The sequence below is a fragment of the Triturus cristatus genome, chromosome 6, assembly GCF_964204655.1.
Source record: "Triturus cristatus chromosome 6, aTriCri1.1, whole genome shotgun sequence".
Classification (NCBI taxonomy): Eukaryota; Metazoa; Chordata; class Amphibia; order Caudata; family Salamandridae; genus Triturus; species Triturus cristatus.
This window is the reverse complement of record NC_140589.1, coordinates 1,479,753,833-1,479,766,085: the sequence shown is the minus strand read 5'-3', so window position 1 is coordinate 1,479,766,085 and position 12,253 is coordinate 1,479,753,833. Positions and strand designations below refer to the sequence as shown.

General features: G+C 42.7%; 1 protein-coding gene across 2 annotated transcripts in view; it reads left to right on the top strand.

The window, feature by feature from the left end:
• The window catches only part of PSME4 (proteasome activator subunit 4), a 1,714,764-nt gene that overhangs the window by 350,696 nt on the left and 1,351,815 nt on the right, over positions 1–12,253 (top strand). For both annotated transcript variants that reach the window (XM_085612595.1, XM_085612594.1), the window contains one exon: positions 4,251–4,320. In XM_085612595.1, coding sequence (XP_085468721.1) covers positions 4,251–4,320 — 70 coding nt within the window. The remainder of the gene's footprint in view (positions 1–4,250; positions 4,321–12,253) is intronic.

Here is a 12,253-nt window from a genome sequence, read left to right as displayed (position 1 = left end):
AACAAATGGGGTGCGGTGGGTTCACAACTCTCTACCAGGAGCCCTTGCGTCTCTGGAAATGGGCTGGACCACCAAGGAATCTTCCTTGCAGTGAAGCACCTGGAAGGCTCTTTAATTGCCAGGGCAGACAACCATCGATGCCTGGAGGATCACTGATGTGGTGCAAGGTCTTTTAAACCAGTGGGGAGAACCTTGGTTCGATCTCTTCGCTACGGCTGAGAATGTGCAATGTCAGCACTTCTACATGTTGACGTTTCTAAGTTGTCTCTCACCTTAAGTGGAGCTTAGGACTGCTGTATGGCTTTTCACCAATACCACTCCTTCCACGAGTTCTTAAGAGGATCAGGACTGATCCAGCCCACATCATCCTAGTGGCTCCGGATTGGGCATAGTGGGTATGGTAGCCAAAACTCCAAGGCTTGAGCATCTACCCTGGGTTTGAGGATCATGAGATCAGTCTGTCCCTCCAGGACAATTTGCAGTCGCAGCAACAAGGATGTGTTCTGCACCCTGGCCTTCACAATCTCCACCTTATTGTTTGGAGATTCAGCTGTGACAGCTGAACATCTTCGACCTTCCTCCAGAGGTGGTTGATATCATCGCCTGGCTTTCAAGATGACAAAGCATTGCCGGGCTAGGGACAAAACAAACAACAAAATGTCAGATAACTTTGCCTTGATGAGATTTATAGTGTTTGTACCACACCAAGCAACAAATTTGTCTCAATGATGGGCATATACAGTTTTTGTCGAGGGAGGCCTCACCCCTCTAAGGAAGAGAGCATTGATCTTTTATGTATATCATACCACTTGGGCAATCAGCTATTTTTGGGGTTCTCTGGAGCAAAAAAAGGAAAGGGAGTACGGAAGGGAACCATATCTCACTGGATCGTGCTCTTCATTGAGATTTTCTACACATAGGCTATAAATCAGCCTTCAGAAGGACCGCCAAAGGAGATATCACTACTTTGACACGTTGAGTCCCTGTCCTAGACATTTACCAGGCCGCTACATGGGCATGCCTCCATATGTTTACGAAGCTTTATTGTCTGGACCGTCCATTCTGCTGAGAGGGGCATGTTAACTGCTCAATCCTACAAGATTTTCTGGTTTCAGTCCACCCACAGACCCACCTCTTTATTGGTGCTGCTTTAGATACATTTGAAAGGTGAGTAATCTGCAGCTAAAAGTTTCTATCAAAAGCCAAAGTCACGTACCTTCGGTAATGCTCTTTCTGATAGATACTGTAACTAGTCGCAGATTCCTCACTGATCCTCCCTTCCTCCGGTTGGCTTCTCTTGGTTAATAAGATCCCAAGTCTACGACTCTATACAGGTCACACTAGTTTGTTTTTAGGGTTCTGCGTGTCGTGGCATGGTCAGTCTAGAAAGCAACTGATATCAGCACGCAAGAGTGGCGTCTCGGAGCCATGCTCCATGTGTAATTTCTAGAGAGGAATGACTTCAGTGCAGAGCTGCACTCTACCACCTACCGCCTCAGACGGGTATTGCTGAAATGGTTTCGGATCCAGTCTGATGCCTGGGGAGTATTCAAATGGGGAGGAATCTGCGGCTACATAGCCTTTACCAGAAAGTGCATTACTGAAGGTAAGTAACTTCTTTGTATAGACACTCTCTGTAAAGTGTTACTAACAGACCTTTCTTTAACATCAAAGTGCATACTTTCTATATAATTGATGAAGTCCCATACTGTTGCAGACCAATGAAGAAATCATTGGTACCAAAAAATACAATCTATGTATTAGTACAGAGCCTCCAAGGCTGAGCCACAACCAGAAACAATAGGTTGTCCAGGAGAGTTAATAGTATCCTCTTGAATTTTAGAGAGAGTATAAATGACTAATGTTTTAATAATGATAGAATTATAGCACTACTCAACTTGGAGGGTAAGGTGTTCTCCCAGCTCTCTTTGGCTCGTTCTTGTAAGTGTCAACAGGCAAAATGAATATTGCTTTGAACTCGGATAGAAAGAGGAAGAGGAATATGTACAAATGAAAATATGTTGGCATTTAAATTTTAGGTTTGAATGCCCTTCATGATAAAGACCCTAGTTTATATAAGCATTTGACCAAGTCAGGCAGAATAAACTGTGGTCATAACTAAACCTAGGTGTAGCACCAGCTCTGAATGAAGCAGGGTGTTTATATAAACATTTGTAGTTAGGAAGACAAATGTTATGAAATATAAAATCATAACATATAATAGTTCCCACCAAGTGACCATTTAGGCCCTTATTTAGTTAATTTGTTCCTATTTAATTTACTTATTGGCCTGGAAATTGTTCTATGCTTACCTCTAAAATTGGGCTGTCAACACTTTAATATGTTTCAGTATGCTGACATTCTTGTCTCATCAGATTGTACTTCAATCAGCTTAAAAGGTATAAGTTTCACAGTTTTATTAAGGACAACTTTATGAGCAAAGATAAATGTTTTTGAAAAGCTCATAAGACCTTTAAGTGTTATTTAGCTGGGTACAAAATAGACCAATTTGGATGTTACGATTACAAGGGATTGTCTATTGATGATAAATTGAAAGAGACGTATTGTCGAAATAATACAGAAGTGCTTAAGAGTTGACTGTGGCATTAGGAAATGTTATGGTATTCATGGTGCTGTTTCCCCAATATTTGTCCTCAACGTTTTACAGTTCAAGTTATCTATCTCGGGGCGGAGGTTTGCAATGGGCTTTTGGATTAAATGGAAATAAATGTAATGAGATCAATTTTCAACCTGAGAAACCACACCGCTCACTTGGTCAGAAGATTACAACTTGGTCATGTTGTTTCTGCAATACACACCAATGGAATTTCTCTGAAGTATTTCTTCAGTCTGAAGAAGGCACCAAAAGATAGTCCGCTAAAAATTTAGGAGCTGTTATGAAAGTGTTGGGTAAGAATACTTCTCATCCCCACAGCCTCTTTAGGAATACTGTTAGTAGTAAATATGAAGCACATGATGCTTGGGTTGATGTTAGAACATCTGAGTGTTTTTAAAATGTTAGTTCTGAAACAGCTTTGCTGGCCGAATTATTTCATTGACATGACAAAATCAATGGAAAGTAAAGTTATTGAAATCCTACAGTCTAGTTAGCTCTAATTGTAAGCACAATGCTACTTCACATGTTTTTGAGGCCAAATATTGTGCACAATTGTATGTGGTTTCAGAGCCATTGGATTCCTGCACTTGTGAGTATAAGAGGAAGCTTTCTAGGACAACTCAAGTGCCATCTTGATTCTGAATATTATGAGCGCTTTGCGTTTGCCCCTCATTAGTGGCCAATGATCAGGCCCTATCAAAAGACATTGTAATAGGTGTCGGTAAGGAAATTGAAGAATGCCTTGAATTTAGTTTTGTCGAGAGACACGAATGACCAATGTATAAAAATGTGCATTTTAGGGCTATTGTGTATAGAATGTTATTGAAGAAGACAAGGAATTGTGATTAATGTTTTATTAGATTCTGTATCATAGTTCAATTCCTGGTAATGCTTGTTTAATATGTTAGTTTTATGCCATAATAAAATGCTGATAAACATTTACTTGTGCTGTCAGTCAGTTTTTAATCCTGGGGTTTTCCTGATGTTGACACGTCAAGTAATGTAGCTCATGCAGCCATCTTTAAGACATTTCAAGTTTCATTCAGGTATTATGCTATTTATTTTTCAGAATGGTCTCTATAGCTAGATGCATGTCTTAAAAATTGGAGGAAACCTAACCATTGCATTGAACTAGTGTGCATTACTTGTGAAATGTAATGTCTTAGATTCCCATTCCTATTTCAATTAAGTTGTTTTCCATTGTTTTAATTAGTGAATTATAGCATGGATGACACATTTTGAAAGAACTAGGTATTTCTGACCTGGAGAATGAATTTATCAGTTTCTCATATTTTAACCTACTACACACTCTTTGATAAAAACTATTTATAACTTGGTAGTGCATTCAATTTGAAAACTTAGCTCTGCAATGCCAACCATAATAATTGTATTGCTCATGCACAAAATGAGGGTGTTTTGTCACATGTGAGAGAGCTGAATAACTGTCTTTCCTTCCTAAGTGATCCAAACGTATCATACCATGACAGTTGGCCAAATAGAAAACAACTGTATGATTAAATAAATGCTGACAAATGTTCTGAAGCTTTCATGTTCAGGGTTTTAAGATCGTTTTGATGTTATGAGTTTCTTATCAATAATATTTATTTGAATGTTAACTAAAACCATTTTTCAGTGTCGCCCTGCAGAGTCACTGAAACTCTTTCTACCTCATTGCTGTTCCGTCATAATGAGTCTAACGACCAGTAAGTACAGATTATTTTAAATCTCATAACATTATTAAGTTTTGGTTTTCACTGTGTCTTATCCAACCCTCTTTAGTGCATGTGGACACTAAATATGGAGATTTATAAATTTTAAAAGAACACAATTTTCCTGATTTTTATGATCCAATAATTTCTTTATGCAAAAGAGGCAAATCCTTTTTAGATGATCATATTCACACAGATCTTGTCATTTCTTAGAGTTTCATTATCAATTCAAGCTCTTCCCGGTCAACCTGATCTTTTTTTCCCATCACCTTCACCACGGTTACTGGAACAGATTGCAATTTTTTGTTATACTGTTGAGCACATCTATCTGCAACAAAGTCTGTGAATGCAATAATTGGGCCGTATTGAATGGAAGGCCTTATTGACAAGCTACTTAGTCTCTCCTGATGTTACCAGAGTTCATATCTTCTATATGGTATTTTCTTTACACTTCTTTGACTTTGGTATGTGTCTTCCTTCCACAACTCTCTACACTTAATATGGTCTTCAAAGAATGGCATGTTGAAGCTTACTTATAATCTTCAGTAAAGTTGTTCTTTTTATTTTGAATGGTTATTTTAATCTCTTGAGACCTGTTATAAATTGGTTTATTTTACTTATTGTTCCTCCTAGATTTGGGGACATTTTGCAAAATGTTTGTAATTCTCAAATGATACCAGAAGTAGTAAAGGAAATTAAGCGTCCGTGTAACACAAATATATATTTGCACATTTCAACTTTTATTTGCTTGTCCTCGTGGAGAACAAAAAAAATAAAAAATATATATATATATATATAACAAGAGGAGTTCCCAGACTCCAGTAGATAGCTGGAACAGGTACAGACCACCACACGCTGAAAAATGTTTTAAGGAAAAGGTTTATTCGTTAGAGTCAGTAGGCATGACGCGCTTCGGACGTGTTGCCACGGCCTTGATCACAAGACACCTGAAGAACCATACACATCAGATATAGTAAAATGTTGACTCCTCCCTCATATATGAGCCAGTGGGATAGCGGCATACAAAACGGCAAACTTCCACATTACATCAAGGGTGAACTAGAGAAGAAATACTCAAACTGTGCAAAATTCTGAAACATGTTGGATAGCCACATCAATCCAAATTATACCATAGTGGTTACACAGATAAAACGTACCCTGAAGTAAAACAATGTGCTCGCATATCCTTAACATTTGCCTTATATGTGACAACCAGAAGGAATCAGAATTTCAAAATTATAAATATTATGTAGCAAAAAAATCGCTACATGCGGACGAACCTCTTCAACATAAACCTATATAGCCCTATAATGTACATAATGCAAAATTGATGTAGACCATTATTCGATAATTCCCCTCTAGATATATACTGTATTATTCAATTGTTCCTTCATACAAAATCGGCAGCGAACTACAAAATGACATAAATCTACACATGAAAATCCCTGCATATATAAATATTGATATATATTTGCACACAACTAATAAAACCAGTTTAGAATTATAAAATGCAAATAAACTGTAATGGATAATGCATTGTTAAAATACTGCGTCCTAGATAAAGTGCTAGTGCCTCAGTGCTAGTAAAGACATGCATGGCACCGATCGTTTTATGTGCAAATACACAAAATAAACAATACGAGTAACGGACCGGTATAAAGGATAAATCCTAAAATAGTCAAATGGCCCTGCTACAGACAATTTCTCCTAGAAACAACAGTACTGGAAATAAAGTGCAAGTGCATTAGTGCAAAATAGGCAACACATGTGCAAATAGCAGCGTAGTATAGCAGCACAAAAAAGTTATTAAGAAACAGAGAATGGAACTTGACTAGACGGGTCAAATTAACACAGTAAGTAAAATCCACATGTACACAGGGGCTGCAAGACTAAAAAACCTTCGAAGTTGCCTTTCATTACTTATACATACCAATTCAACACATTATCAGGCCCAAGGCGAGAATTTAGAATGTACCCCAAAAGGTACCCCAAGGGTGGACGTATTAATGTATGTATGTATGTATGTATGTATGGCGTATTTGTATAGCGCAGACTGTCACCCGAAGGGTATCCTGGCGCTTCAGACAATTATACCAACACCACACAGAGCAGTCAAAGAAATTAATCAGACCTAGGGAAGAGAAATGTTTTGAGTTCCCTCTTAAAAGAGAAAAAGTCTCCGGAGCTTCTCAGCGACAAGGGAAGAGTATTCCACTGTTTAGCTGCCACAAACCCAAAAGCTCGCCCACCCATCCGAGCTCTCATTACCTTAGGAATTACCACAAGATGTGCTGAGAGCGACCGAAGGGAGCGAGTGGGCACATACCACTGGAACAATTCTTGCAACGGAACAGGTCCTTGTCCATGAAGTCCTCTGAACACTAAGCAAAGTGCTTTAAAGATGACTCGTTGCGGGACAGGTAACCAATGAAGATCGACTAGAGCCATGGAAGAAGAGTCGGAACGGCGCCGGGACAAAGCCAACTTGGCCGCCATATTCTGCACACGTTGCAGTTTAGCCACCAAATTAGCTGGGGCTCCCAGGAGTAGTGCGTTGCAGTAGTCCAACCTACTCAATATGGTGCCACGCACTACTTCTGGCCGAACGTGGGCCGGCAGCAACGGCAAGATCTTCCACAGCATACGGAGCAGCATCATACAAGTGGCCACAGTTTTATTTACAAAAAGGTCCAGTTGAAGATTGGGCCCAAGCACTACACCCAGATTCCTGGCAGAGGCCGCTGCCAAAGGAACATCCGGAAAAGAGGCGGGCCAGAAGTCAGGAGGCAGCGGTCGAGGGACCCCATCCAGCGAGCAGTGTAGTACCTCTGTTTTGGAGCCATTGAACTGCAGAGAGTTCTGCCTCAACCATTCCGCAGTTGACGCCATACACTGATGGAAGGTCTCCAAAGGCACCGCATCTTTGCCCTCGATGGAAAAAATGAGCTGTGTATCATCGGCATAGTTAATAACCGAGATGCCGTATGATTTAATCAGACTCACTAGAGGGCAGAGGTAGAGGTTGAACAAAATAGGGCTGATGGCAGACCCTTGCGGAACACCCTGCTTAACTGCTTTGATCTCCGACTGGAAAGGTGGCAGGGCCACTACCTGCTGCCTATCACCCAGATAGGAAACCAGCCAGTCACGAGCCAGGCCCTTCACCCCTACATCCTCAAGTCTTCTGACCAAGATGTCGTGGTTGACCGTATCGAATGCGGCCGACATGTCGAGCAGCACTAAAAAGGCTGCTCGACCAGTGTCGGCCCGCGAACGAAGATCGTCTAAGGCGGTCACCAGGGCAGACTCCGTGCCATGTGCAGGTCTAAAGCCGAATTGAGACGTGTCCAGGCAGAAATTGGTCTCCAAAAAACTGGACAAGTGTCTAGTAACCAGTTTCTCCAGAATCTTAATGGGAAAAGGGAGCAGCGATATAGGTCTATAATTCGCTGGGCAGGTAGGGTCCAAGGTCTCCTTCTTCAATAAAGGTGAGACCACTGCCAATTTCCAACACTCCGGGACACGTGCCAAGGAAAGAGACTGACAGCAGATAGCATGCAACGGAGGAAAAAGCTCCGCCTGGAATACTTTCCAGTATTTATGTGGCAATGGGTCGAGCGGGGAGCCGGAGGATACACTATTAGCCAACGAGCAGAATTCCTCAAAAGATGGGAGGGGAAAACTATCCAGCAATACCCGTTTACCAGCTACCCTTTCCATCTCTGTGGCGGTCACTGATAAGGGGCCCTGTGCAGGCTGAGTAGCAGGTGTAGTCGTTAAAGCAAGCTTATTTAGGATCAGGGCGATCTTATCCTCAAAAGCCTGCGCCAGAGAGGTACACAGAGCTTGGGAGGCAGGGATATCGTTGGCAGCGGAGGCAGGTCGAGCGAGGTCCCCAACAATCTTAAACAAGGCCTGCGTTTTATTCGAAGCATTTAAGAGTGAATCCTCCAGGAATCGTGCTTTTGCAGCTTTAATGTGTGTTTTGTAGGTCGATAAGGCCTGTTTAAAGAGAGCTTTCTCAGGGTCTAAATAATTTTTCCTCCAAGCTCGCTCCGCACGTCTACAACCGAGCTTCAGTTGTGATAGCTCAGCGGTAAACCAGGGCATAGCGATCTTGGATCTATCTCTGATTTTGCGCAGAGGGGCCAGCCCATCTAGGGAATTAACGATTTTCCGGCTGAGGCACTCATAGCTTGCATCCACACTGTCTCCTAAGGAAATATCACCACCCAACAAGGATGGTAGGCAAGGTTGTTTAAGCAGCTTTGACCACTGCCTACCCATCCTAGTCCTGGTGCCGATACCTCCGCTCCCAGTTGATACCGTGGGGAGTGCAACAGAGAAGAGGACCAAGGCATGATCCGTCCAGAATTGAGGGAGGGTGTCACGAACTACCACCTGTCCAGTGTCTGCAAAGATCAGGTCGAGAGTATGGCCCTTAGAGTGGGTCTGTGAGTGAACCAACTGCTGCAAGTGAATATCACTACAGGCCTGAACCAGCTCCGAGAGGGCAGACCTTGTAGGGCCATCAGGACAAAGATTGAAGTCTCCCAAAATCAGAGTCCTGGCATGGGTGTTAGAGAGCTCGAAGATAGTATCAATTAGCTCGGGTACTGCTGACAAAGTACTGGCAGGGGGCCGATAGCACAGCAGCCCAGAATAGAGGGTACCTCCGTGCCCTTTGATGGAAAAGGCCAGAGTCTCACAGCCCACGATGTTCTTGGTATCAAGCATTGAGACATCGAGCGATTCCCTAAATATAAGACCCACACCCCCTCCTCTAGCTCCCTCCCGCGGGTTGTGTCTAATCTTATAGCCCGGAGGACATGCTAACCCTAACTCCACCGTGCAGTCTGCTCTGGTCCACGTTTCTGTCATAAACAGAATGTCGACCTTGCTGGACTCTATGAGAAATGCTATTTCCATATGGTGTTTACTCAGTGATCTGACGTTCAACAGACCGCACGACAGAGGATGTACACACTGCTCAGTAGCAGGTGGCTGATGGCTCAATCCAGGGTTGCATTTTAACAGCATGTCTCTAGTATATATTATCCGAGCATTGGACAGTGGGACAGGGTCCCCGGCTCCCGGCACGACCTGTGCGCGAACGGGCGCAAACGGGCTTACCTCTGGCGCACCTCCGGCGCGCCGCCGTCGCGCTCGCTGCGCGCCAACGCTGCGCGCTGGTACACACATCGCTTATATACTGTGGCTAGCAATCCGCGCGGGAGTCCTGCGAGGACACACCTCTAGCCCCACCAAAGATGGCACCCGAAGGCAGTCTGATCCAGTAGACCTCACCTAAGATGGCGGCCGGAACGCCGCGATCGCGTCCCAGATAGTCCCCCCGATTCTGACTAAATCCCGCAAAGTGCAGGTGAGTTGTCCAATTTAAGATGCAAGTGTGACCTGACTATTCCCTGCAATAATAGGCCCCAGAAAGTACAAAGCGCAAAGGATAACAGCGCGAGTTGCAATATTTAAAAACGGCATAAAAATGAACCAGCAGCATCAACTACGCGTTAGCGCTATGGTATAAGTCTACCTGAAGGCACAGGAAGGCACCTTAAATATCCTGATCAATGCGCGGGAGTCCTGCGAGGACACACCTCTAGCCCCACCAAAGATGGCACCCGAAGGCAGTCTGATCCAGTAGACCTCACCTAAGATGGCGGCCGGAACGCCGCAATCGCGTCCCAGATAGTCCCCCCGATTCTGACTAAATCCCGCAAAGTGCAGGTGAGTTGTCCAATTTAAGATGCAAGTGTGACCTGACTATTCCCTGCAATAATAGGCCCCAGAAAGTACAAAGCGCAAAGGATAACAGCGCGAGTTGCAATATTTAAAAACGGCATAAAAATGAACCAGCAGCATTAACTACGCGTTAGCGTACGCTAACAGGAGTAATCTTCATAAAGCAGTTATAGATGTAGGCTGAGTAGATTATGATCATCTAAAAGCTGATGTGATTAATGCAGTATAGAGTTTGCAGTAAAAAAAATTCCAGTATATTTATTAGTGCACACAGGGAATGTAATATCCTGGATTAATTTTCAAAGAAAAGTATGCATATCTTCCCCTGTGTTAAGGCCGTTAGGCATCTTAGTGTCTAATAAAAGAATATATTGGGTTTCCAATTGCCTAAGGCGCTTTTCTCTATTGCCTCCTCTGATCTGTTTAGGTACTGCATCGATCACAAAATATTTTAAATCATTCAGATTGTTCTTGTGGACTAATTTAAAATGTCGGGCAACAGGGTAGCTTGAATCAGAATTAACAATGGCCCTTAAATCTTGTAAAATTCTGACTGATGCCTGTAATTTCGTGCTCCCAACATACTTTAAGTTACACGAACATTCAAGAACATAAACTGCATGGTCAGTTTTACACGTGAAAAAACCTTTAAGAGCAGTAGGGGTTAAATCAAAAGCGCCCATAAACTCGTGAGTGTTAGTGCCAAACTTACACGCTCGGCACGAGCTACATTTGAAAAAACCTTTACGAATAGATAGCCAAGTGCTCGTGATGGTAGTCTCTGGGCTAGTCCTAACTAGGGCATCCCTCATAGAGGGTGCTCTCCTGAACGTGATTTGCGGTAGATCAGGTACTAATTGGGACATAGTCAGGTCGGTTTTCACTATGGACCAGTTTTTATAAATCAGTTTTCTCAACTCCTTGTCCTGATTACTGAAGGTAGTGATGAATCGAACGCAACCAGGTTCGCTACACTCACTCTCATTTTTAGGGGTGGATTTAATAGTGGTAGTCCTGATTACTGATTTAAGATATTCATCACGATTAGTGCTGTTGGCTTTCTCTAGTGCTGTTTCCAAATCATCTCTAGTATATCCGCAGGCTAAAAACCTCTGAAATGAGTCATTTTGGCAGTTATTACAATCCAAATCTGTACTACATATGCGCTTAATGCATAAAAACTCACCATACGGTATACTTTTAAGTAGATGATATGGATGGGAGCTCTGCGCATGGAGTACTGAATTACCCGCTGTACTTTTACGGTGTATTCTAGTCTGAATATTACTGTCATGGATATATAGTTCAACATCAAGGAATTCAACATGTTCAGCACTGATCTGGGCAGTGAACTCAAGATTCAAGTTGTTAATATTAATCAGCTTTACGAATTCATTAGCCGATTCAATCGACCCTTTCCAAATTATACATATGTTGTCGATGAATCTCCACCAACGAACGACATGGATCTGATACAATTCGTCATGCATGCATCTGAGGACATGTTCCTCCCACCAGCCCACGTGTAAACACGCGTAACTAGGGGAGAAACATGCCCCCATAGCTACACCTTGCAATTGCTGAAACACTTCTTGGTTGAACAAAAAATAGTTATTGCATAAGCATAATTCAATCATGCGTAACAACATACTATTGTGTTGATGGAAAATAATGTCTCTCTTCTCTAGATAAAATTTAACTGCTTGTAAACCGTCACGATGACGTATGCTTGTGTAGAGAGAGCAAATATCCATGACAATAAAACAATAACCATATATATATATATATTCGAGGCATATGAGCTGCAGATTACACACTTTTGCATAGATCGCCATCTGGTGTTGGGCCCGTATGTTTACAATTTGTTTTTCCTCTTGGAAAGTCTTTGGAAGTCACAAGGTCGGTGACTCCTCCTTTGGATCGTATTGCGCATGGGCTTCGGCTCCATCCTCAGGTTGTTTTTTTCCGCCATCGGGCTCGGATGTGATCTTCGTGCTCCGGTTCCGAACAGCTTCCAGTTCGACCATCGACGCGCAATCCTCACCCCAATCGCTGTATTGTTTCGATACACGTTCTCTTCAATCCACGCGCTTCCTCATCGACAAACCTTCGGTTCCAGTCGTCGACGGCGGCCTTCGGGCATACACAGGCTCCGGTCCCGGCTCAT